Source organism: Mesocricetus auratus, unplaced genomic scaffold (genome assembly GCF_017639785.1).
Source record: "Mesocricetus auratus isolate SY011 unplaced genomic scaffold, BCM_Maur_2.0 Super-Scaffold_100007, whole genome shotgun sequence".
NCBI lineage: Eukaryota > Metazoa > Chordata > Mammalia > Rodentia > Cricetidae > Mesocricetus > Mesocricetus auratus.
Window position 1 is genome coordinate 92,760,377 of NW_024429191.1, and position 25,953 is coordinate 92,786,329.

At 55.4% G+C, this 25,953-nt stretch overlaps 1 protein-coding gene across 4 annotated transcripts in view; it reads left to right on the forward strand.

The window, feature by feature from the left end:
• Llgl2 (LLGL scribble cell polarity complex component 2) overlaps window positions 1-25,529 on the forward strand; it is a 38,459-nt gene extending 12,930 nt beyond the window's left edge. The window contains exons 3-26 of one of the 4 annotated variants that reach the window (XM_013113385.3): window positions 10,151-10,248; window positions 11,811-11,892; window positions 12,172-12,287; window positions 12,826-12,984; window positions 15,967-16,129; window positions 16,218-16,350; window positions 16,624-16,678; window positions 17,192-17,346; window positions 18,512-18,729; window positions 18,804-18,871; window positions 19,001-19,154; window positions 19,243-19,347; window positions 19,664-19,956; window positions 20,057-20,207; window positions 21,815-21,971; window positions 22,751-22,867; window positions 22,994-23,160; window positions 23,550-23,814; window positions 24,041-24,200; window positions 24,354-24,385; window positions 24,596-24,643; window positions 24,832-24,877; window positions 24,962-25,023; window positions 25,242-25,529. In XM_013113385.3, coding sequence (XP_012968839.1) covers window positions 10,151-10,248; window positions 11,811-11,892; window positions 12,172-12,287; window positions 12,826-12,984; window positions 15,967-16,129; window positions 16,218-16,350; window positions 16,624-16,678; window positions 17,192-17,346; window positions 18,512-18,729; window positions 18,804-18,871; window positions 19,001-19,154; window positions 19,243-19,347; window positions 19,664-19,956; window positions 20,057-20,207; window positions 21,815-21,971; window positions 22,751-22,867; window positions 22,994-23,160; window positions 23,550-23,814; window positions 24,041-24,200; window positions 24,354-24,385; window positions 24,596-24,643; window positions 24,832-24,877; window positions 24,962-25,023; window positions 25,242-25,249 — 3,012 coding nt within the window. In that variant the 3' untranslated portion in view covers window positions 25,250-25,529. Of the gene's footprint in view, window positions 1-10,150; window positions 10,249-11,810; window positions 11,893-12,171; window positions 12,288-12,825; window positions 12,985-15,966; window positions 16,130-16,217; window positions 16,351-16,623; window positions 16,679-17,191; window positions 17,347-18,511; window positions 18,730-18,803; window positions 18,872-19,000; window positions 19,155-19,242; window positions 19,348-19,663; window positions 19,957-20,056; window positions 20,208-21,814; window positions 21,972-22,750; window positions 22,868-22,993; window positions 23,161-23,549; window positions 23,815-24,040; window positions 24,201-24,353; window positions 24,386-24,515; window positions 24,644-24,831; window positions 24,878-24,961; window positions 25,024-25,241 lie in introns of those variants that run through there. The other 3 variants (XM_005069914.4, XR_005878517.1, XR_005878516.1) reach the window with 3 other exon arrangements.
• The last annotated feature ends 424 nt before the right edge of the window (window positions 25,530-25,953 follow it).

Sequence of the window (25,953 nt, forward strand, 5' to 3'; positions counted from 1 at the left end):
GCACCTGAGGGAGGGGGCCAGAGTTGACATCTGAAGGGCCAGGGGCTCTGTTGGCCTGCTCAAGGAGGCTGGGCCTCCGAAGGCCTGCGGTGATCCTGGGCCTGCGGTGATCCTGGGCCTACGGTGATCCTGGGCCTGCGGTGATCCTGGGCCTGCGGTGATCCTGGGCCTGCGGTGATCCTGGGCCTGCGGTGATCCTGGGCCTGCGGTGATCCTGGGCCTGCGGTGATCCTGGGCCTGCGGTGATCCTGGGCCTGCGGTGATCCTGGGCCTGCGGTGATCTGAGGCCATAAAGGGGACCTTGGCGTGGCTCATTAGCGCCTAGCTCCTGCCACCCAGCAATCTGGGGCTGTTTGGGGTAATTAACCTCCTCTCTGTGCTTTGATCTGTGTCCTGAGTAGATTGTAGGTCGGGGTCAGGGGTCAGCAATCCTCTTCCCCTGGGGTCTTAACCTTCAGGACATGTCCATAGGTGGAATTCTTTTTTTTTTTTTAAAGATTTATTTATTTATTACAAATACAACACCTTGCCTCCATGTACACATCAGAAGAAGGCACCATATCTCGTTACAGATGGTTGTGAGCCACCATGTGGTTGCTGGGAATCGAACTCATGACCTCTGGAAGAGCAGTCAGTGCTCTTAACCTCTGAGCCATTTCTCCAGCCCCCCATAGGTGGAATTCTGATCTCTCTCCCTCTCTCTCTCTCTCTCTCTCTCTCTCTCTCTCTCTCTCTCTCTCTCTCTCTCTCTCTCTCTCTCTCTCTCTCTCTCTTTGTGGTACTGAGGAGTGAGCCCAAACCTCCAGAGCTGAGAAGCATTCCTTTTCTTGTTGGGGGCCTCAGTTTGGGCTCCCCCACCCTGGAGGGAACAAGTGGGCGAAGAATCCTCCTTTTCTGTGTTTTATTTGCTCGTCTGAGGGGTGTAGGAGCTGATTCACCCAGGTTCAAAGACAGCTTTGCCGCGTATGAACTGGAGGAATGACTGCATGTCACCTCCGCAGCGGGCTTGTATACAGGCCTCACTGGGAATAGGATAACTTTGTGCTTAGCACAGTGGCCCAGGAAACGTAGCTGCTGTATCTCGTTCGGTGACCTGTGCCTCCTAGATCTGTGTCCGGAAAGTGGCGTGAAGGAGTTCAGCTCACCCAGTTTTCCAGTGGGAGATAGCACCTTGGAGTTTTTCTAGAATCAGGCCTCCCTGGTGATGCTTTTAAGCCCCAGGCCATCATCTGGTGCAGGTGTTGGGAGCAGGGTGACACCCTCACTTCTGGGTGGTGGGTGTGAATCTTAGAACTAGTCAGCTGGCCCCAGTGACCCCCAGGTGCCACTGTTGTCCTTGGTGATGCTAGGATCTCTCACACGGAAAAGGTGGCCAATTCCAGCAGAAACCAGACAGACTGGCTCAGCAAAGGGATAAACCCAGGCCTTAAGTTCCTCTGTGCTCTGGGTGAGGCTGGGGCGGGGCTGGGCTGAAGGAGTCTTACCCCTACCTCTAGTGTGTCTCACTGGTGGTCCCCAAATAATGTGGCTTCTCTATCCCTGGGCCTCTTGGGATGTGGGGGTGGCCTGGAATTCCTCCTCAACCTCCTATTATTTAACCCTAACCTACTTCTGTATGTAGAGCAAGGCCTGGGCCTATGTAAAACTTGAATTGGTAAGGCCTTTGCCCTTCAGACTTGGGGAGCAGAGGGGCTGATGGGTAGATAGGAGAGAAGATCTGGATACACCAAGACCTCGAGGTTCTGAGAGTATGGTGGAGCTAGCAGGGTAGGATTTGAGGGTGAAGTCAGATTCTGGGGGATTTGAGACTGAAGAGTCATACACCCATGGCAGCCACTCCCCGTGGTCCCTGGGAAAGCTGTGCCCTAGGAGCCTGGCTGGACTCCGATCATGGCAGTGAGTGTCCCGGTGACAATTCAGAAAAGGTGATTTAGGATTCTCGTTCCCTAAATTCAGAGGGGGCCTGAGCAGGGTTTCTCACCCTCCACACTGGTCACTGTCCTGGACACTGCGGTTAGCAGTACCCTGGTTCTGCCCAGAGGCCAGTCGTACGCCTCTGCCTAGATGTGATAATACAAATGTCCCCAGACAGCGTCAGTTTCACCTGGGGTTACTTACAGGTGCTCTTGGTAGAGAATGGTTAGGAGAGGGAGTAATTCATTCGGGGATCCTGGTTTCTGAGACCTGGCGATAGATGCTGTGTGGGGTCTGCCAGGAGCAGTAAGGGGTCCATTCAGAGAAGTGGCCAGTCTGGAGCTGGCTATGTAGACCAGGGTGGCCTTGAACTCAGAGATCTGCCTCCCAAATACTGAGATGAAAGGCCTGGTCACTGTGACCATTTTGAGTAGGATAGAAGGGAAAGCAGTGGCCTCTATTCATGAAGAAGCATCCGGTATAAACTCTCGCACCTGCTGACCCCATCCACTCATCGTGGCCATGGCAGGCAACACATCTGTCTCTAGGATGGATGGGATTTTAGAAGCTAGCCCGCAGTTTGGGTGAGAACCAAACATGCGGCGTACACCGAAGGACTGTACACACATGTGCGTGGCCAGTGGCACAGAATCATGTGGCCTGAATCCTACAGGTGTTCCTGGCCTACAGCTGAGTTTGAGGATCCTGGGAACCCTCAGGACAGGGAGGTCCGGCAGACTGGTGTACCTCACTGGACGTGAAGTGGCGTGTGAGCTGCTTGTGAAGACTGGATACGGGAGTTCTCCACGTGTGGGTTAGGGTCTGCGCCTACTACCCTGAGCTGTGGCCGGCACTTCCGAGAGCCCCATCCTGAAGGCCAGGCTGTGAGGCGCTGTGTTTGGTTAGGGTCTGCGCCTACTACCCTGAGCTGTGGCCGGCACTTCCGAGAGCCCCATCCTGAAGGCCAGGCTGTGAGGCGCTGTGTTTGGTTAGGGTCTGCGCCTACTACCCTGAGCTGTGGCTGGCACTTCCGAGAGCCCCATCCTGAAGGCCAGGCTGTGAGGCGCTGTGTTTGGTTAGGGTCTGCCCTTGCTACCCTGAGCTGTGGCTGGCACTTCCGAGAGCCCCATCCTGAAGGCCAGGCTGTGAGGCGCTGTGTTTGGTTAGGGTCTGCCCTTGCTACCCTGAGCTGTGGCCGGCACTTCCGAGAGCCCCATCCTGAAGGCCAGGCTGTGAGGCGCTGTGTTTGGAGTTGGCGGGCAGCCGTGGGACCGTGGCAAGCGTGACCCCCAGCTGCTAAGCCAGGTCTGGGCCTTTCTCTCCAGCCTCTTCCAGCCAGACTCCTTCATCCCAGTGTCGGCAAGACGCCTCACAGGAAGCATGGACATTGCCCGAGGGACACAAGGGCTCCCTGTGCTTGGCCAGGAGTTGTGACCATAGCCAGAGAAGGAGCTGGATGCCAGGGGACCCAGTCTAGTTCAAGAGCTGGGCTGCAGACAGCAGGGCTGAGCGTTACAGTGGTTGGGACAGGGGTTTGGAGCAAACAGTCTGGGCCTTGGTTCTGGTTCAGCTCTCACCATGTGACTATGGGGATGTTGCTTACCTGCCTGTTCCTCAGCGTCCTCTTCCATGAAGTGGACATTGCTACAGCACCCTTGTGGAGACTGGTGTACTAAGTGAGTTTAATTGTTTTGTGTGTGGTTTTTTTTTTTTTTTAGTTTTTCGTGTGTGTGTGTGTGTGTGTGTGTGTGTGTGTGTGTGTGTGTGTGTGTGTGTGTGTGTGATTTTACCTGCATTTATGTATGGGCACCACTCGCATGCCTGGTACCTCCAGAAATCAGAAGAGGCACCACATCCCCTGGAACTGGAGTTAGGGATGGTTGTGTCCCACCATCTGGGTGCTGGGAAACTGATTCTGTGTCCTATGCAAGAACAGCAAGTGCTTTTAACTGCTGAGCCATCTCTCCAGCCCCTGGTGACTTAATTGCTTCTTGTGGGCAGCATCATGTACCAGGGTTCGCCTTGTCATGACCTCATTCTCACAAGGACTCATACATAGATGGGTGTTGTCCCCACTCCACAGGTGAGAAAACTGAGGTCTCCAGGGATTGCCAGCCTAAGCATGTCCCTGAGGGCATCTCCCAGGGATAATCAGGGTCTTGTCCCATCTGCTTACTGACTGGGTGGCTTTGATGGTAGTGGTGTCTTCCTCTCTTGGAGCCTCACTTTCTTTACCTGCCATTTAAAACTTGTGGGAGCCGGGCGGTGTTGGCGCATGTCTTTAATCCCAGCACTCGGGAGGCAGAGGCAGGCGGATCTCTTGTGAGTTCGAGACCAGCCTGGTCTACAAGAGCTAGTTCCAGGACAGCCTCCAAAGCCACAGAGAAACCCTGTTTCGAAAAAAAAAAACAAAAAGAAAAAAAAGAAACAAAAAACAAAACACTTGTGGGTCTTCAAACCCAGTAAGACAACTGTGGTACTGTGTAAGGCCAGCTAAGGGAACCTCAGGGTTTGGTTGCTTGGGCCCTGCTTGCTCCTCTGGTGAAACTCAGGCGCACAGAATAGAAAAGCCACACCCAGGTGTGAGCAGCCCTGGGCCTAGGTGCCTGCCCTGGGCTGCAGCAGAGGCCCCACCCAGACCCTTCCTGCCACTGCACCTCCAGCCCCCTGAGTAAACAGCGTGCTCCTAACCAGTGCCTAGCCCAGTGCCAGGTCGTTTTGTTGTGGCTTTTGCCTACCTGGGCCCCAGTGTCAGGTGACAGCCACACAGAGAGGGCCAAGCAGCTGGGGCCAGGAATCTGAGCTTACCACACCCAGTATCTGGCAGAGTCACCTAGCCAGCCAGGTGGATGTGCCCCCTCCTCCTGTGGCCCTGAGCAGCCTCCTGGGGCTTTCTTCTCAGCCCCTGACAGACAGGACAGGTTCCCCAAGGCCTGTGCTTAGAGGAGAGTCCTCCCCAGCCTCTCACAATCTGACAGGACTTGGACTGGTATTACAGTCTGGTGGCTCCTGTTCATCTCTGCTCTCCTTTCCCTGTCAAAAGAGTCCATTGTTCTCCTCCCTCAGCAGAGGTCACCTGAGCCCAGGTAGCAGCCAGGACAGGACAGGCTGGGGAAATGAGGGAGAGCTGACGGAGTGTTGGTCTCCTAGTTTGATCCTGAGCTGGAGTTCTCTGGGGTCTGGGGATCTCACACTCCTAGTCTCCCTGAGGCTGTACCTGCTGCCCACATGCTCTGGATTACAGGGGAGGCTCTGTGGTACCATGTGGGCGTCTCCCTTGAGAAAGACCATCTACGCTCACCCTTCAGGGCCCTAAGCAAGGTCCAGCAACTACCGTCCATGGAACTTACTCAGGGGAATCCAGAGCTTGAAAGGTTAAAAATTGAGACTGTGCTGGGGAAGGGGCAGCCGGAGTGTGGCCGGGACACTGAGATGCAGGATGTCTGGGGCGGACGGGATGGGCTCTTACCTGGCTTCCCTAGGACACACCCTGGCTTTCTAGTTCCTCCCTTTTTCTTCGCTTGCCTTTGTCAGGCCATCTGGCAAAACCACATCTTTCCTCCGTGTCCCAGCTGGGACCATTGAGCCCTCCATACACCTCTCCCCGTAAGGTTCTCTGCCTCGGGCCTGGGGAGTGGCTGCTCTCCTGGGGCCCTGTCCAGGCACAGCCCTGTGGGGTTTATGCCCCTTTTTTTGCTTTCCAGGGAGCCTTGGTCCTCAGTGTTGTCAACTGGACAAGATGCCCTGGGAGTGCTACAGGAAAACGAGGCCCCTAGCAGCCAGACAGTCTGGGGGCAGTTGCTCTCACACTGGGTCAACAATCCTCACACATACTGTATTCCCCAAACGCCTCTTGTTCAGTCCAGTGATGCTCAGGGCATCATGGGTATCACCCCAGTGAGGTTTGCTGAGCCTGACTGGGTGCCTGTTCTAAACTGACCTTTGGAAGAACAGGGAGCCTGGTGGTGGCGGCGGCGGCCATGCACACCTTTGATTCCAGCGCTCAGGAGGCAGAGGCAGGCAGGTCTCTATGAGTTTGAGGCCAGCCTGGTCTATAGAGTGAGTTCAGGCTAGCCAGAGCTGTTACATAGAAACCCTATCTCAAAAAACAAAGAAAAACCCCCGCCCTTTTGGACTGGAGAGATGGCTCAGCAGTTAAGAGCACTGACTGCTCTTCCAGAGGACCTGGATTCAGTTCCCAACACCTGAATGGCAGCTCACACAACCATCTGTGACTCCAGTTTCAGGGGATCCGATGTCTTCACAGAGACATGCATGCAAGCAAAACACAAATGCACATGAAATAGAAATAAATAAATAATTTTTTAAGAAAGACTATAATAGAAGTCATGTATATAATTTAAATTTTCTGCCGCTAAATAATTGAATTAATTTAGATAATAATTCTATTTAATATACCCTAAATATTGTCTTTGCATATAGGCAGTAGAATTACTAATGAGATGTTTTGATTGCTTTATGTGTGCGTTTGGGAAAGGATTTACTTATTTGTTTGTTTTTGTTTTTCAAGACAGGGTTTCTGAAACTTACTATTTAGACTAGGCTGACTTTGAAGTAACCACCTCCACCACTGGGCTCTTTGTATGTGTGTGTGTGTGTGTGTGTGTGTGTGTGTCTTGTGTACCATGTCCATGCCCTGTCCCTGGAACTGGAATCAGACAGTGTGAGCCTCTGTGTGAGTTCTGGGAATCAGACCTAGGTCCTCTGCAATAGATACTAAATCTGTAAATTCTGGTATATTTTGCACTTCATAATATGTCTCCTTGAAAATACCTGGCTCTCCCACTGGTGGTGGTGCATGCCTTCAGTCCCAGTACTTGGGAGGCAGAAGCAGGCCAGCCTGGTCTACAGACCGAGTTCCAGGACAGCCAGGGTTACACAGAGACTACCTGGCCTTGCTTTAAGAGACTTCCAGCTGAAAGGTGAGGCCTGAGACTGGCCCGCAGAGCCCGACCCTGCCTTGTTGGGGTTCAGGCTGTTTCAGTGAAGCCATTTGAAATGTTTCCCTGTGAGGGAGCTGCATATTTCATGTAGCCCAGGCTGGCCTGGAACTCCTAACTCTCCTGCCTTCACACCCCCTGAGTGCTGGGATTGCTGGTGTGAACCACTGGGCAGTTTGGATCCCTATTTATATGTTTGGATTGGTTGAAATAGAGTTAAATGATTAAAAGTCATCTCCTGGGCATAGCAGCTGCCACCCGGCGAGTGAGCAAGGGCCACATTAGGTTCCTGGCTTCTGGCCGGGCAGCTCAAGGTGTGGGGCCTCCCACTGGGCCTCAAGCTCCTGAGGGCATTCCCTGCCCCCCATGGTCCTCCAGATTCCACATTCCAAAGGCGTTGGCCTAAACTGCCGCTGCTGGTGGTAACCGGGAAAATGCTAGCTTCTGTAACTTTCTCCAGGCCTCTGACTTCTCCTGGCTTCAGCAACCTGAAATCAGCCCAGGCCCAGCTGAGGTCTGTAAGCGCTCCTCCCTTGTACACAACCAACCTGTGTGAGCTCTCTGCTGCCCTTTTTCTGGGAAATGTTTGCATTCCAGACACTCGGCTATCTTTAAGGCTTTTCCAGGCTCCGCATTTTTCACATAGCTGAACAGGGGCCGGGGCTGGCTGGGGGCCTCCGACTGGGTTCTCTCTGGGTTCCTGCATTCCTGGCTGACCATCCAGGTAAGGCCCCTTACAAGGCAGACTGTGTTCCTGTCCCATCCACCCCCCCATTCAGCCCCAGGGATCCCCCAAGGAGGCATCTGTTAGCGCTGTTCTCCCTGACCGGCCTCCTCCCCTGAGCCACTGGGCTGGACTGTGGGGAGGGGCTGCCATGAATTTGCTCCCCTCTGGTGCCTGCTGTCACCAGAGCTTATCTCTGTCCTGCTTGGAGGTCTGATAAGGCTGTCTCAGGAGAGCCGGCCAGAGAGCTGGAGAGGCCGCCTCCGCACTCCTCCGCACTACAGACTCGATGATTTAGCTAAGAGAGCGGCTAGTTGCCATTACTGTGCTCCAGTCCAACCCCGTTCACCAGAATCTGCCCCTTGGGGTAGGTAGCTGGCTGAGAAACAGAGCCCCAAGTCTCCCAATGGGTGCTTCTGGTGTGTTTACATCAGCCTGTAGCTCCTTCCACAGATACCCAGAGCTTCAGGCAAGGATGGGATCCCCATTGTGGAAACCCTGGGGAGTGAGACAGCGGACTCCTCAGGAGTGTTCCCCAGCCATTCTTCATTTGAAAGCCTTTAACATGGGGTGACCTCACGCAGGTGAACAACTGAGAAGCTATCCCTGTACGTGAACGCACGTGGGAGTGTGGGTGCGTGTGGTCAGCCACATCTCTCTGTGTTTTCAAGAATTACGTATACCAGGTTTAGTAATAACGCGAACCTTTAATCCCAGTGCTAAGGAGGCAGAGGTGGGTGGATCTCTGACCAGCCTGGCCCACACAGTGAGTTCCAGGGCAGATAGAGCTACGTAAAACAGAGTCCCTGTCTCTCCTCCCCCGCAAATTATGTATATATGTCATTTATATGTGTGCGTGTGTGTATCTTTTTTTTTTTTTTTTTTTTAGTTTTTGGTTTTTCGAGGCAGGGTTTCTCTGTATTGTTTTGGAGGCTGTCCTGGAACTAGCTCTTGTAGACCAGGCTGGTCTCGAACTCACAGAGATCCGCCTGCCTCTGCCTCCCGAGTGCTGGGATTAAAGGCGTGCGCCACCAACGCCCGGCATGTGTGTATGTATCATACATATAGTTATGGTGTGGTTAAATGTCTAAAGTTTACCCAGTAATGAGACACGAACCGTGAGTCAACAGTCCCATGTGGAATTTATTGGTAGACAGGAAAGGAAGGGGGGTGAGAAGGAACCAACCCAGCAGAGCAGAGAGTGAGAGATAAGAGAAATAAGATAAGAGTGTGTGAGTGGGCCGGGGTCTGTCCTTTAAAGGGGTCCTTTACACCTGCATGCAGACTGGTTCTCATGGAACTCTGGGCTGGCCAGAGAACTGCCTGAGTGAATCCTGCCAGGTACCAGGGCAAGCCAGAGTAATACCTAAACCTTTCATATGCTGTGTGAACTCACATGTGGGTACATGTGTGGGGAGCAGAGGACAACTCTGTGTTTGTGGGGTGTGTGTGTCTGTGTGTATTTTCAGTGCAGATTTCTCTCTGTCCCTAGATGTCCTGGAATCCCCTTTGTAGATCAGGCTGGCCTCAAACTCAGATCCCCACTGGGATTAAAGGCATGTGCCACCACAGCAAGCTCAGAGAACAACTTTGTTAGGCAGTTTTCTCCTTCCACCTTGCTGTGGGTTCCAATGACTGAATTCTGGTTTCGAGCCTTACGCAGCAAACACAGGAAAAAGGCTCTTGTCACCAAACCTGACCATATGAGTTTGATCCACAGGACCTGCATGACGGAAGGAAAAAAGACTTCCACAGGTTGTCCTCTGACCTCTGAATGTGTACCGTAGCTCTTGGGTCCCACCACAAAATGAATGAATGAATGTAAAAAAATTAGTGAAAAGGGAATGAATAAAAAGCATGTAACTTGCCGGGCGTTGGTGGCGCATACCTTTAATCCCAGCACTCGGGAGGCAGAGACAGGTGGATCTCTGTGAGTTCGAGGCCAGCCTGGTCTACAAAGTGAGTTCCAGGATCCAGGACAGCCTCCAAAGCTACAGAGAAACCCTGTCTCAAAAAACCAAAAAAAAAAAAAAAAAAGCATATAACTTGCAACAATCCTCCAGAGGTTTCCCGTCTGGGCAAACGATTGAGGAAACACTGTGACAGGGAGTCCAGAGCCAGATGGCGATGCTGCCGTGTCCTCAGGCCACAGGGTGGGCCTGGAACTGTGATATCTCCAGACCTCTTCACTAAGAAACCATTGTCTCCCCTGCCTCCCAGCCCCTCCCAGACACTCAGGAAGGCTGAAGTATGACCCACAATGCTCTTGGTAGAGGCACGAGTTTCGAGAGTGTCAGGTGGCCTGGGTGCCATCAGAGACAGTGAGCTCACAGGAGTGGCCCTGTGGCTAGGGGTATGGACTCCAGAAACGAGTGAGCCAGGGCTAGCTCCAGTACTGTGTCTGGGAAGAGCCAGGAGGTGCTGAGCTCCGAGCCCCTTTTCCTGCTGTTCTGATTGAGCTGTGGCTTCCTGGCCCTGCCCTAACCCTAGGGGGGACATGGGGGTTTGAAGGATGTGTCCACGGGCCCAACCCACATGGCTTTCGTTGCAGACAGTGGAGCATGGCTTCCCACACCAGCCCAGCGCCCTCGGCTACAGCCCCTCGCTGCACATCCTGGCCATCGGCACCCGCTCGGGAGCCATCAAGCTGTATCCTTTCCAGTGCCTGCTGCCCCTGGGAGAGGCCCAGGTGGGGTCTGGGGCGTCGGGTCGGAGATCTGCACAGGGTCTGCCTTTCCTTGCTTGTGATCATGGGTGGCCGGTTCAAAAGCAAGGCAAAACTTAGCACGGCAAGCTGTGTGTCCTTTGGGGTTGGGACGCTGATTTTCTGTCCTGACGACTCGGGTTCCCTCCTAGCTGGAAGTTTCAGGACTTGAGCTGTACTTACTTGATTGTGGGACCCTGTGTGGCTAGTAGCTTGCCTCAGCATCTTGTCCTTCTGCCTTGACAGGGTATGGGCCGGGAGACTTGGTTTAGGGGGCAGGAGACTCCAAAGAAGTCTGTGCCTTAGCACTGTGTAAGCGGTGCCCGGGAGGTCATTCCCAATACGTCATTCAGGCTATGATGGCAACAAAACTCATGGGAGAGTATGTCAAGGACAGGTGACCACATCTCTGGGAAGGCCTGGGCTCCATTCCTTTGCTGCCCTCAGCTCTACACCCCTGCCAAAAGCAAGTTTCACGTGGCCCTTCCTGTCCCTGGGAATGGTGCAGATATCCATCCACTCAGGGGTGAGTGGAGACGGGCCTTTTTAATTGTTTACCTTTCTCCATACAAGGCTGGAGCGGACCATTCCTGGGCTCTGTGTCCACAGGCGCAGTGGGATGGCCTTAGGCAGGCAGTGGGCCAGCACTTGGGCGGCCGCTGGTCCCTGGAAGGGAATGGGCATTGCTTGGCAGAGACAGGCCCTCCCTGAGCTGTGACTAGACATCACCTAGTCGTGTAGCCCTCCGTCCACCACGGTGGGGGACCGGAATACAAGCGACTCCACCCCAGGCCAACTCCTCTAGCTAGCCCAGGATGAGCCAGGTCTTATTAGACGATGCCCCTCGCTCAAGACGTCTGACTTCACCCTTTGCTAAGAACCCTAGGGAGCTAGGAGACAGGGGCCCACCTTGGGTAGCGGAGCTGGCGCCTCCTCCCACAAAGTCCTCCCGAGTCCCCTGTTAGTACAGGTGCCAGATGGCTAGGTTGCTGTATACACACACAGGAGGCCAGGGCCCTGGGCCCTGCTGTAGTCCGTTCTAGTACAGTTTTCCCCCATCTAGTTAATCATTACCAGCCAGGATCACATCCTGGTTGCTAGTCGCTGGTGCCAAGACTCAGGGCAAGGCTGCCGGGGGGTGCCCCCCTCCCCCACGGTGCTCCGTGTTCCCGCAGGTGCCACCAGGTGACAGGTGATAGGCCTTGTTGTTACAGCTCATGTTGCAGGGATGGGGTGGGGGGAGGGGTGACAGCCTAGCTGTTGCCAGGATAGGGCTTCACCTCTCTGGGGAATTGCCCCCCCCTCCTGTCCTGCTGGGGAACAGCCCCCAGGGTCATATCACTGAGTACACCCGGGGCAGTGCCACTGCTGCCTCCCCCCCACCCTGTGCCCTCTGATATGGCCACACAGGCGCTTGCTTGGGTGCGCCCCTCGCTACCCAGGCTACAGACCACTAGGGCTGAGGAGGGCAGTGTCCAGCTTTCCAAGGTTTTCCTGAGCCTTCTAGATATGGCGCCCCTGGGGTAGAGTTCATGGGGCTTCACAAGGAGAACAACGCTGTGACGCAGATCCACTTCCTGCCTGGTCAGGTGAGCACCTGCCTAGGGAGGGGAAGGGCCTCGGTGCCCTCTTAGCCTCATACCTTCTGCAAGGGGAGTATGGCAAGGTGGGGTTGGGGCTGGCACTGGGTTTGGTGCTCGTGGGACTCCCTCCCTCTATCTACCTGGAGGCCCAGAGCCACCCTGAGAACCGCACAGGGGTTGTCCTGGAGCTTCTTGAAAAACCCAACCCAGGCTGGGCTGCCCAGGGAAGTAAAGGCCTTGAAGAATATTGGCTCTGTCGAGCTCCTGTCCCCATTCTCTCCCTAGTGTCAGCTGATCACTCTGCTGGATGACAACAGCCTGCACCTGTGGAGCCTGAAGGTCAAGGGTGGGGTGTCAGAGCTGCAGGAAGAAGAGAGCTTCACATTGCGGGGACCCCCGGGGTAAGGGCAGGGTGGTCCCCTCCCCCTTTGCTGGCCCCTCCTTATCTTACCTTTTTCTCCCCCCAGTTCTAGGGTGGGCTCATCTCTTGCAAGTCTTGCTGAATGACTGGCAGTGCCTGTGTCCAAGCCATCATCTCATGCTCAGGGGCCCTTCTTAGACTGATGGGCTGCTCGGGGGCCTTCTTAGACTGATGGGCTGCTCAGGGGTCCTTCTTAGACTGATGGGCTGCTCAGGGGTCCTTCTTAGACTGATGGGCTGCTCAGGGGCCCTTCTTAGACTGATGGGCTGCGCCCTTACCATGCCTGCACGCTCGGTCTTTCTCTTGCCCCACAGCTCACGCGCCCTGCCACCTGTCTCCCACCTTGGCAGAATGTAAACTGATCGTTTGTCATAGCCCAGGATGCCCTGAAGCCAGCCAAGGCCCTCAAGGCCTGTGCTCCCTAGATGAGGCCTTCCAGGGACTGGTAGAGATTCTGGGAAGTCATGGGGTCCCACCTGCCCGTACCTCAGCTCATCGCCAGCTGTCCCTTTTCACAGGGCTGCCCCCAGCGCCACACAGATCACTGAGATCCTACCTCACTCCTCCCGGGAACTGCTCTACCTGGGCACCGAGAGTGGCAGCGTGTTTGTGGTGCAGATACCAGGGTTCCGCACACTGGACGACAGGACCATCAGCTCAGAGGCAGTGCTGCAATGGTGAGTTGCTCAGCGCCTCAAGTGGGCCACGGCCTTCTCCAGTTGGTCCCCAGTAATTAAGCCTCCGTCTGTCGTTTCTATCCCAGGAAGTCTAAGGGGTCCAGAAGAAAAACCCTCAACTTCCTACCCACCCCTCAAATTGAGTATCTGAAAACCTTACATCATAGCAATAGAGGGGAATAGTCTTAGAAGTAATTTTGTCACCTCACTTAAAGGTTAACATCATAGCAATAGAGGGGAATAGTCTTAGAAGTAATTTTGTCACCTCACTTAAAGGTGAGAGAAGTGGCTGGGTGTGGTGACACATGCCTTTAATGCCAGCACTCAGGGGGCAGAGGTAAGCAGATCTCTGAGTGTAAGGCCAGCCTGGTGTACAGAGCGAGCTCCAGGCCGGTCAAGGGCTACAGAGGGAAACCCTGTCTCAAACCAAATTTTAAAAAAAAGGGCTCAGGAGTTAAGAGCTCTGGGTGATCTTCCTGGGGACCCACATGGTGGCTCACAACCTTATCTGTAAGTCCAGTCCCAGGGGATCTGACGCCCTCTTCTGGCCTCCAGGGGCACTGCATAGACACACATGAAGGCAAATGCCCATACATAAAATAATGATGGCTGTGCAGTGAGGGTGCTGAGCCGACTCCTGCGGACACCTGAGGTTTGGGGCCGAGAAGCCTAGAAGTTTGTTACCATCTCTTCAGAGGCTTGCTGCGTGACATCAGAGTCTAGCACAGAGAGGAATTCAGAGCAGTAATGGGAATGCAGAGGGTGACAGGGTTCTAGAGGGCAATGAAGTTGGACAAGAGCTCGCCCGGCCAGTTTGACAACTGTGGAATATGCCACACTTCCAAGGCAGGTGGCCAGTGTGCTAGGGACTCAACCCTCGAGGCCCCGGACCAGGCTCAGGGCGCAGACATCTGGCAAACCAGGCTCTCCTAGTATGGGGTGGGGTCCTTCTGACTCCAACCCCTGTTCTTTCCCAGTTGGCAGGGCAGATGCCTGGGGTCAGAGCCAAGCAGTCTGTGAGGTGCCTAGCTGGTACCTAGCCGGGCCAAGTCTATGGGCGGGACATTGGGACCTGAGGGTCCAGCCTCACCCCTCCTGCCCCATGGCGAGCTGGCTATCAGGGAGGGGCTGGAGGGCCTGAGATTCCCTTCTTGCAGTCTAAGTCTTTGTTTACTTTTACTCTGACACTTACATAGGTTTTTATTTTGTTTGGGGGTTTTGAGACAGGGTCTCCCATAGCTCAGGCTGGTCCCAAACATGCTCTAAGGATGGTGTCTAGATCTTTGTATCTCTGCTTCATTGAGTGCTAGGATTATAGGTACCAGCCATGGTACCAAGGTTTTCCAGTTGTCCATCCCTTAAGTCTGGGGACATCACATTTAACAAGGTCTCCAACCAAAGAGGTAAATACTACAGAAGACAGAGGTCCTTAATTGTCATTGTAGAGTATTCTGTATGTGTGTATGTTGTGTTGGTATGTGCTGGAGGTCAAGTCCAAGGCCTCAGGCATGCTGGGAAAGTCCTCAGATGCTGAGCTGCACCCCACCCCTAGTGCTGTTTTTAATGGCGTAAGATTAGAAACCATCTAATTTCCCAGCAGTTTTCATTCCTATGATGATATTGTGTGTTCATTAGGAAGACCTTAGCCAGACTGGCAGTGGTGGTGCAAGTCTTTAGTCCTATCACTTAGGAGGCAGAGACGGGTCTCAGTGAGTTTGAGACCAGCCTGGTCAACAGAGTAAGTTTCAGGACAGTCAGGACTACACAGAGAAACCTGTCTCAATCCCCACACACACACCAAAAAGAAAGAAAGGAAGGAAGGAAGAAAAAGACAGACAGACAGACAGACAAAACCCGGTCTAGTAGTATGTCACAGGATTGGGGATGTGGGACCAGAGGTTCCTGAGACCTCACTGACCAGCCTGTCTAGCTAAACCAGTAAGTTCCAAGTTCCATAAAGAGATCCTGTCTCAAAACCTAAGGCAGAGAATGATTGAGGAGGACTCTCAATGTCAACTTCTGGCCTCTGCATGGGCATCCTCCCACACACATCATACATACATGACCATATATGCACACATACACCATACAACAGCAGCTAAAAAGGCCATCAAGATGACTCAGCAGGCAAAGTTTAACACTGGCCACACAAACCTGACATCCTGATTTGATCCCTGGGACCCAGGTAGAAGTAGGAGAGAATTGACTTCAAGGACTGGAGAGACGGCTCAGCGGTTAAGAGTCCTGGCTACTCTTCCAGAGGAGCCAGCCTCAATTCCTAGCACCCACAGGGCAGTCACAACTATCCATAACTCCAATTCTAGGGAATCTGACACCCTCTTCTGACCTCTGTGGGCACTAAACATACATGGTATACTCATACACATAAAATAAACGCATATAATAAAATAACATTTTCAAAAGGATACTTAAAATAATCACATTTAATTGTCCCACAGCTTAAATTCCTGTAAATGTTCCTTGCACACATTAAAAAATGTCTTTGAGGCTAGACACACGGCTCCATGGTTAAGCACTGGCTGCTCTTGCAGAGAGACCAGACTCCAACACTGGGCGCCTCACGCCCACCCTAACTCCAGCTCTTCTGCCTCCTGAGTGCTGGGATGAAAGTTGTGAGCCACCACACTCAGCAGACTGACTTTATCTGTGACGATTTGGGTCTCACGTGACCCAGACTAACTTCAAACTATTCTACAACTACATTTGATCTTGAATACCTTCCGGCTCCTAAGTTTTGGGTTTCTGTCTACCATCATACCTGCCCCTGAGTGTGTGTGTGTGTGTGTGTGTGTGTGTGTGTGTGTGTGTGTGTGTGTGTGTGTGTGTGTGTGTGTTTGAATATATAAATACCATGTCTTATTGTACATGGCCCTCACCGTGACGTGGCTGGCCCCACCATCTTCCCAGGCCAGCATGTGGGGTACCCACTGTTGCATGGGCTCATGGCTCTCCCTTGCCTAGGCTGCCAGAGGAGGCCCGCCACCGGAGAGTGTTCGAGATGGTGGAGGCTCTGCAGGAGCACCCTCGTGACCCCAACCAAATCCTCATTGGCTACAGCCGAGGCCTCGTTGTCATCTGGGACCTTCAGGGCAGGCGTGTGCTTTCCCATTTCCTCAGCAGCCAGGTAGGTGGTGCTGGGAAAGCGGCTCTCCTGGGTCCTTGTGTCGACGCTGTCCTGATCCCGTCTAACCTCTTCCTCTCCTCCTCCAAAGCAACTAGAGAATGTCAGCTGGCAGCGGGATGGCTGCCTCATTGTCACCTGCCACTCCGACGGCAGCCACTGCCAGTGGCCCGTGTCCAGTGACACTCAGAACCCAGACCCCCTGCACAGCTCCATACCTTACGGTCAGTGCTTCTGCCCGGAGGGTCCAACCTGGTCTTCTGCCTGAGGAGCACCTCTGGTCTTTGCTGGAACTCGGGTGTAGGCTGCCTAGCTCACAGAAGCAGAATCTGGGCCCAGGGAGGTTCAGGGCTTGGTTCAATGCCACACAGCTGGTTTTCTGGTTCCCACTGTGGCTGCCTCAGGGAAGTGCCCAGAGAAAGCCTCCCCGTCACAGGTTCACGTGAGAGATCTAGATCTTATGGGAGACCCGCTCAAGCTAACACCTTTTCTTTTAGGTCCCTTTCCTTGCAAAGCTATAACCAAAATCTTCTGGCTTACCACCAGGCAAGGGTGAGTGCCAATGCCTTGTCCATCTTGCTTTGTACGGCTTCCCCGGGAAGTCCCGTGGGCTCCTGCCTGGGGAGTCAGTGCCTCGTGAGGACTTCTGGGTTCTTGGTCCCAGGGAAACAGGGTTAGGGCAGGGTGTCAGATTTGTTATTCCACCTCTCAGTGAATAGTTCTTGCAAAATCCAGTCCCGTCCCTTCCCTCGGCCTTCCCAGAGAGATGCTGTCAGCCAGAGTTCCCTACTCTTGTGGCCACGCCCTGTTTCTTCAGAAGAAAGTGTATCTAGCGAGGCCTGGTGTAGGCACAGTTTAGGAGGCCACTGTAGAGGAGTAGGGATGGCTCCTCGCCCAGGGGCCCCACATCACCCCCAAGTCCTCCCAGGCTATTGAAGTTGGGAGGAGATGGGATCTCCAATTTTGCCTCCAGCCTCCAGCCCCTCCCACAAAGCCTGGCCACTGTCCCATGTGCCCCATCAGGTCCCAGCTGCGACTCAGCCCACCTTTCTCCCGTGCCTGCAGGTTGCCCTTCACCATCTTCCAGGGCGGCATGCCTCGTGCCAGCTACGGGGACCGCCACTGCGTGTCAGTGGTCCACAATGGCCAGCAGACGGCCTTCGACTTCACCTCACGCATCATTGACTTCACGGTCCTCACGGAGGCCGATCCTGCAGCAGGTGAGACGGCGTTAGGGGCGGGGTTCCGGGCAGCTGAGAAAATGAAGGCGGGGGACGAGTAGGTGCTCTCAAACCTGCCACCCTTCGGCGTCTCTTGGCGTCATTGCCCCTTCTTAGTGCCACCAAGGCCAGTGGTACCCTTCCAGGCTACACATCACCTGTCCCAAGCTGTCTTTAGGGGATTTGGCCCGACCAGGGCAGATCTGTGTTGCTGGGTTTATTTTGCCCATCCAACTTGGCTTAGATATGGTGAAGTCTGGGAGGGATAGCGGTAGCCATGTGGGGCCAACCCTGAGTCAGCTTCATAAATAGTAAAACTGACAAGACCAACCAGCAAGGGCTGCCGTAGAAGCCAGGGGTGACCTGGGAACTGACCAGGAGAGGAGGGCAGGCCTCCCTTGCCAGTGACCATGACTTCCCAGCCAAGGGCCTCTGGGGGCGGAGCTGGGGCTGCTCCAGTGACTGCTGACTTGGAGTCTTCTGGTCTCCCCCACCCAGGGAGACCCCAGCCTGTGTTTCCTTCTCGGCCTCTCCGCCCACCTCCTGCTCTGTAGCTTGGAGTTGTTCCCTCCTCTCGGGTCTAGCTGGGCAAGCAGTCCACAGGTTGAAGCCTGAGGGCCATTCTGGGGACACAGGCACACTTGGTGACTTGCTACCTGTCCCTGCCTTGGGCCTACAAGGCAAACTGAGGCGCTATGGCAGAGAAAAAACACTTAACCACCCTTGACGGATCGGGTCAAGGCCAAACGTTAGATTTCCGAAGCCAGCACTTGTGGCTGCCCCGTGCCTGACTGAGCTCTTGTCTGGTTCTCGGGGTGCTGGTCCCTGGGGCAGCCTGGAGAGGCCTTGGTGGTGGCACTGTAGGGTGAGCCCACAATACCATGCTTCTGCTTGTAGCTCTTTTTTCCCTCTGTGTGGCCCTGGCTGCCCTGGAATGGCTCTGTAGACCAGGCTGGCCTCGAACTCAGAGATCCGCCTGCCTCTGCCTCCTGAGTGCTGGGATTAAAGGCGGGCGCCACCACTGCCCAGCATGCTTGTAGCTCTTAATTTTTCACAAGACAAGCAATATAGATCGATGGATCCAGCCCCCGGCCTGGAGCTTTTTCTGCAGGCCAGACGGGGCTGGCTGCCTCTTGCTGGCCCTGACTGTTGTCCTGTGCCCCAGCCTTTGATGACCCCTACGCCCTGGTAGTGCTGGCAGAGGAGGAGCTGGTGGTGATTGACCTGCAGACGGCGGGCTGGCCGCCAGTCCAGCTGCCCTACCTAGCCTCCCTGCACTGCTCGGCGATCACCTGCTCTCACCACGTCTCCAACATCCCCCTGAAGCTGTGGGAGCGTGTCATTGCCGCAGGCAGCCGCCAGGCCTTGCCCTTCTCCTCCAGGGTAGGTGCAGCCCTAGCCCCAAACCCAGCCCTGAGTTGGGCCCGGGCTCTCTTGGACTTCGTGGTCTCTTCTAGGAGTGGCCCATAGATGGTGGCACCAACCTGGCCCCACCCCCACCCCAGAGGGACCTCCTGCTCACAGGGTAGGTGACTTCCGGTGGCTACTTTCCCTTTTCCAAGGAGGACGTGGTGGGTGGAGCAGAGCCCTGGATTATGCATTCCAGACCCCACGCGCCTTGGCTCACGTAGTCCTCACCAGGCTCTGTCTGCAGGCATGAGGACGGTACCGTGCGGTTCTGGGATGCCTCGGGGGTCTGCTTACGGCTGCTGTACAAACTCAGCACAGTGAGAGTGTTCCTCACGGATACAGACCTCAACGAGAACCTCAGTACCCAGGGTGAGGATGAGTGGCCCCCACTCCGCAAGGTGAGGCCAGGAGCCCGGAACCGGAGGGGCAGGGAGCCAAGCTAGGCCAGGCCAGTGGCCACTCACAGGCCTCTCCCGACCTTGGCAGGTGGGCTCCTTTGATCCGTACAGCGACGACCCTCGGCTGGGCATCCAGAAGATTTTCCTCTGTAAATACAGTGGTTACCTGGCTGTGGCAGGCACCGCAGGGCAGGTAGCAGGCGGGGCAGGGTGGAGGGGTAGGGGGTAGGGTGAGGGGGCTGGAGGCAGGGTGGGGGGGGCTGGGGGCAGGGTGGTTGGGTGGCTGTGCACAGCAGGAACCCCTTCCCAGCCTCAACATCAGCCGTTCCCACCAGGATGCTTGATTCCCATAGTGAGTGCCCCCCCCCCCAGAGTGACTTACGCTCCCCCTCCAGAAATGAGAATTTGGGCTGCAGCCAGGCAGACAGGGCTTTGGCTTGGTTCCTAAGTCCCTTCTGTGCTGTGGTGCCTGGGCCCTGTTGAACTCTCTGTCCCTGTCCCCGCCCCAGGTGCTGGTGCTGGAGCTGAACGATGAGGCCGCAGAGCACGCCGTGGAGCACGTGGAGGCCGACCTGCTTCAGGACCAGGAGGGCTACCGCTGGAAGGGCCACGAGCGCCTCGCCGCCCGCCCGGGGCCCGTGTGCTTTGAGCCGGGCTTTCAGCCCTTTGTATTGGTGCAGTGCCAGCCGCCAGCTGTGGTCACCTCCTTGGCTCTGCACTCTGAGTGGCGGCTCGTGGCCTTTGGCACCAGCCACGGCTTTGGCCTCTTTGATCACCAGCAGCGGCGGCAGGTCTTTGTCAAGTAAGCAGGGCGTCTGGGGCTGGAGATTGGGACGGGGCCTTGTGAGGACCTGGGGACCCTGTGGTGTTGATGGCCTCACGTGACTCCCCCCTCTCTCAAGGTGCACACTGCACCCCAGTGACCAGCTGGCCCTGGAGGGCCCACTGTCTCGAGTCAAGTCCCTCAAGAAGTCTCTGCGCCAGTCATATCGTCGAATGCGCCGCAGCAGAGTGTCCAGTCATAAACGGCGGCCTGGTGGCCCTGCAGGAGAGGTGAGGCCCAGGGCTCAGAGCAGCCATCTCCGGGACCATACAGTCTCCCCCTGGGCTGTGAGCACAGGCTCTGAATCCAGACCAAGTAGGTTCACCACCCACTGAGCAAGTGCTGCCCGTTGGCCTCCGCTTTCCCACATCCGGAAAGCCACGACCGCGACCCTTACCTTAGAGATGGCCCCAAGTAAATAATCATGATGGCTGCCTTAGTCACGGTTCCTGTCGCTGAAACAGACACCATGACCCACAGCAAGTCGTGGAGGAAAGGGTTGATGTGGCTCACACTCCACAGCACTGTCCATCGCTGAGGGAAGTCAGGAAGGAACTCGAGCAGGGCAGGAACTGGAGGCAGGAGCTGACGCAGAGGCCATGGAGGGTGCTGCTCACTGACTTACTCCCCAGAACTTGCTCAGCCTGCTGTCTTTCTTTCTTTTTTAAAGATTTATTTATTACATATACAGTGTTCTGTCTACACGCCAGAAGAGGGCACCAGATTGAATTGTAGATGGTTGTGAGCCACCATGTGGTTGCTGGGAATTGAACTCAGGACCTCTGAAAGAGCAGTCAGTTCTCTTAACCCCTGAGCCATTTCTCCAGCCCAAGAGAGGGCTCTTTTTTTTTTTTTTTTTTTTAAGATTTATGCATTATGAGCCGGGCGTTGGTGGCGCACGCCTTTAATCCCAGCACTCGGGAGGCAGAGGCAGGCGGATCTCTGTGAGTTCGAGACCAGCCTGGTCTACAGAGCGAGTTCCAGGACAGCCTCCAAAGCCACAGAGAAACCCTGTCTCGAAAAACCAAAAAAAAAAAAAAAAAAAAAAAAAAGATTTATGCATTATGTATACAGTGTTCTGTCTGCACATCTGCAGGCCAGAAGAGGCACCAATTCTCATTACAGATGGTTATGAGCCGTCATATGGTTGCTAGGAATTGAACTCAGGACCTCTGGAAGAGCAGTCAGTGCTCTTAACCTCTGAGCCATCTCTCCAGCCAGCCTGCTCTCTTATAGAACCCGGAAACACCATCCCAGGAGTGGTATCACCCAAAATGTGCTGGACCCTCCCCCATCAGTCACTAATTAAGAAAATGCCCCACTGCCGGGCGGTGGTGGCGCACGCCTTTAATCCCAGCACTCGGGAGACAGAGGCAGGCGGATCTCTGTGAGTTGGAGACCAGCCTGGACTACCAAGTGAGTTCCAGGACAGCCTCCAAAGCCACAGAGAAACCCTGTCTCGAAAAACCAAAAAAAAAAAAAAAAAAAAAAAGAAAATGCCCCACAAGCTTGCTGGGACCAGTCGTATGGAGACTTTTCTTCAACTGGGGCTCCCTCCTCTCAGATGACTCTAATCTGTGTCAAGTTGACACAAATTTAGCCAGCACAATTGTCCTACTATTTTTCTGTCCCTTTCTACCCATGAAATGCTGAGAAGTCGGGCAAGTTCTTTCTCCTCAGGGAACCTTTTACATGGACAAAGCCCACTTGGGCCCAGGCAGTCCGGTGGTTGGCTTGGCCACAGCTGCCCCTTCCCTGGAAGGACCCGCACTGAATGAGTCAGTGCCTGAGGAGCAGAGGCAAGAGCCCACCCTCAGCCCAGCCCGACTTCTCGCAGGCACAAGCTCAGGCTGTGAGCACCAAGGTGGAGCGGAGCGGCCTGCAGAACATGGAGCTGGCGCCAGTGCAGCGTAAGATCGAGGCCCGCTCGGCCGAGGACTCTTTCACCGGCTTTGTCCGCACTCTCTACTTTGCTGACACCTACCTAAGGGACAGTGAGTAGCCAGCCTGAGGTGGGGGGTGTAGAGCATGTCGTGGTAGGAGACACCCCTGGCATGAGGGCATGGGATGGGTACTCCCGGTGTGAAATCGCACAGGTAATGCTGCCTGCCTGGGACCCTTTAAGGCCTGTCTGTGGCAGACGGAAACCAGAACCAATGCTCGCTTCTTCCCCCTCTCCTCCTGGGCTGGCCAGTCAGTTCCCTGGTTTGACAGCCTTCCTCCACTCTAGAAGCGTGGCCTTACATATCACCTTGGCTTCCTTCTCATGTAAAACAGCACTGCTGTTTTCTAGCTCCACAGGGGTTGGGGGTGGCGTGTTTCTGTTGCTACTCAGTAGGCGTGTGGGAATGTTTGTCCCTAGCTAGATGTAGTGGCCACTGCTGTGTCCCTGCAAGGACACAGCTATCTCAGTTAGGTTTGATACCATCTGTGTGTGGAGCCCTGTGATTATCATGTACACAGTGTTCTGTCTGCATGTCTGCCTGAGGGCCAGAAGAGGGCGCCAGATCTCATTACAGGTGGTTGTGAGCCGCCTTGTGGTTGCTGGGAATTGAACTCAGGACCTCTGGAAGAGCAGCCCGTGCTCTTAACCTCTGAGCCATTGCTCCAGCCCCGCACGTCTGTTTTACAGAGGAGGGAACTGAAGCTTGAAGACCCTTCCCAGCTTGACTTTAGGGTTTCAGTAGCCGTGCTTGGGGTGGAAGCCCAGGCCACCAGTCCCACTCAGCTCCAGAGCCCAGGGTTCGATGCCCACGCCTTTACTCTTTGGCAGGCTCCCGCCACTGCCCTTCACTGTGGGCTGGCACCAATGGAGGTACCGTGTACGCCTTTTCCCTGCGTGTGCCTCCTGCGGAGCGGAGAATGGATGAGCCAGTTCGGGCTGAGCAGGGTGAGTACTGAGCGGGAAAACCCAGGGGGCCTGACCTACTTGGGTTGGGCGGTGTGCGGTGTCACCGAGCCGCTTGTCACAGCCCTGTCCCCACACTGCCTCCTCCCCACCCTGCCTCCCTTGTAGCTAAGGAGATCCAGCTGATGCATCGGGCACCTGTGGTGGGCATCCTGGTGCTCGACGGACACAGTGTACCCCTCCCCGAGCCCCTGGAAGTAGCCCACGACCTGTCGAAGAGCCCAGACATGCAAGGGAGCCACCAGTTGCTTGTGGTGTCAGAGGAACAATTCAAGGTGCCCCATGGCAGGGTCCCCTGATGTCCCCAAGACATCAGCAGAGTCCAGCTCCTTAGCACAAATAATGACAGCTGGGACGAAGGTTCTCGTTTGGAGTCGGACCGTGTGCTTTGCAGGGAAAGGGAGGGGGCGGGTCTTGTGTGTCAGTCCTAGACCTAAAGGTCAGAGGAGGAGCACTGGGGTGGGAGGCGCAGGGTGCCCAGACTAGATGCCAGGGCCCTGCACCCTCCTGGCCCAAGATCTGTGTCTGAGAGCTGAGCGGCGTTCAGACCAGATGAGCTTGTTGTGCACCGTCTGAAGGACGAGAAGACCCCCATGGTAGTAACGGTGGGAGAGCCACAGTGTGGTCACGGGGTGACTCATGCCCAGCCGCCCTGTGTGCCCAGGTGTTCACGCTGCCCAAGGTGAGCGCCAAGCTGAAGCTGAAGCTGGCGGCCCTGGAGGGCTCACGGGTGCGAAGGGTTGCCGTTGCTCACTTTGGCAGCTGCAGAGCCGAGGACTACGGGGAGCACCACCTGGCGGTGCTCACCAACTTGGGTGACATCCAGGTGGTGTCGGTGCCCCAGCTCAAGCCGCAGGTGCGGTACAGCTGCATCCGACGGGAGGACGTCAGTGGCATCGCCTCCTGTGTCTTCACCAAGTACGGCCAAGGTGTGCGGGCGTGGGCGCCTCAGTGGGCGGGGTGGGGCAGGGTGAGGGGATGGAGAGGCAAGGGCGGCTCAGATGCGGGGCTTTGCCAGGCTGGCCCTGCCCTCCCTGACTGAAGAGCACCATAGGAGGCTCTGTCCGAATCCCCGGCGGGGGTGGGGGGCTGCCACAGCCACAGGGCCCAGGAGCCCCGGGCTGGCTTTACTCAAGGCTTCTCGTCTCTCCTCAGGCTTCTACCTGATATCACCCTCAGAGTTCGAGCGCTTTTCTCTCTCCACCAAGTGGCTGGTTGAGCCCCGGTGTTTGGTGGATTCAGCCAAAACTAAGAACCACAACCACCCCAGTAATGGCAACAGCACAGGCCCCAAAGGGACCTCAGGCCCAGTCAGGTGAGGAGAAGGGCCCAGAGGCTGACTGGCCAGGACGCCCTCCTTCCGGGGCCACGGTAGACCCCTCCCTTGCTCAGACCTACTCAAGCAGGTTGGCCTCACCCGTTCCTCATGGGACTGAGATTCTCATTGTCACTATCTGCCCCTCCACAGGAACTCAAGAAGCCAAAGTGACGGCGGCGAAGGTGAGACAGGCCTCTCGGGCTGCTGCGTGGGCCACACCTGGGGTAAAGGGAGGCTGGGGGCTGAGGGTGAGCGAGTTCAGGCTGGGGGCAGGAAGGAACGGTTTTCTGCATCTGGGGCTCTGGCTTCCAGCACTCCCTCCCTTCACCCCTGTAATAAGAGGGCTGGGCGGAGGGCCCAGGACAGGCCCACCTGACCACTCTGCCTTCCAGAGAAGAAGCCTGGCCCGGTGATGGAGCACGCGCTGCTCAATGACGAGTGTGAGTCGGTGTGGTGGGTTGGCTCACCTGAGGCGGGAAAGCATGTCTGGGGGAAGCTAAGCTTGGAAAGCCAGAGGAAGTCAGGAGCACTTTCTGTGGGCCAGGGGACAAGCCTGTCTGGCACCCCACTGGTAAAAGAGAGTGTTTGGCCTTATCAGCTCAGGCCTCACTGGGTCTCTCCTACCCAGCAGGCGTCCTAAAGGAAATCCAGAGCACACTGGAGGGGGACAAGGGGTAAGTCGCTACAGCGCTGGGAGAATGGGGACGTGGAGGGCAGGGCCACCCGTGGATGGTGATTTTCCTGTCCTTGCCCCTCAGGAGCTATGGCAACTGGCGTTCTCACCGCATGGCTGTGGGACGTAGCCTCATCAATGGGGAAGGTAAGGCTTTGGGCCCTCCAGGGGAGGGGAGATCCTGCTGCCCAGGGAGGGACAGGAAGAAGAGGCCTAATTGCCACCCTTCCGGGTCCCAACAGACCTCCAGGGCCATCTTAACCCTGGAAATCACCAATGGTACTGGGGGCTCAGGGCGGGTGACTGTGGTGCCGTACCCTGCCCGGAATGGTCCTGACCTGCTGTCTCCCTGTGTCCTTCCACAGCAGAGTGAATGGGACAGCATCCAGGCTGTAAGACGAGCACACACTACTGAGGGCCTCTCTAGCCCGAGGCTGGCCAGGGTCTACCCTGGCCAACTACCCTGTTGCTGCTCCTGGCCTCAGGAGAGGGAAGACCCCACCCTGGACTGCCCCTCCTGGGCCTTGTCTCCTTGTCTGTCTGTTCTTTTGTTAATATTGCACAGTTTTTATTCTCCACCCCCCTTTTGTAGTGGGTTGGGTTTTAAATTATAAATTTTAACTGCCTCTGAGTAAAACAGAGTTTTTAATAAACACCTCGTTACGTCTTCACTGAAACAACCCGAGGACGAGTTGTCCATGGTGTGAGTCCATCTCCGTTGGTCAGGGAACCTCCTCTTTAAGTGTTGCTGAATTCGGGGGGGCACGTGCATACAGCATCCATCCCTTCTCCTAAGGTCCCAGTGACAAACTGAGGCTTATGACCTGCTGAAGCCCACCCTGGGCGAACTTCCTTATAGAGCACAGATGAGGGTTACTCACAGAGGTGTGGGTACTCCTCCCCTCAACAGACTGTCCTAAAAGCCTTTACCCAGCAAGGATGAGAGCTTCCCTGTAGTAATGGAGACCCCACGCTGGTGGGCACCCCAGAGTGGTCCCTCCCCCAGGCCACGTGCAGTTAAGGCAGAGCCGGTGGTGGTAGGGGTGACTGGACACTTGGGCAAGAATCTCACGCCCC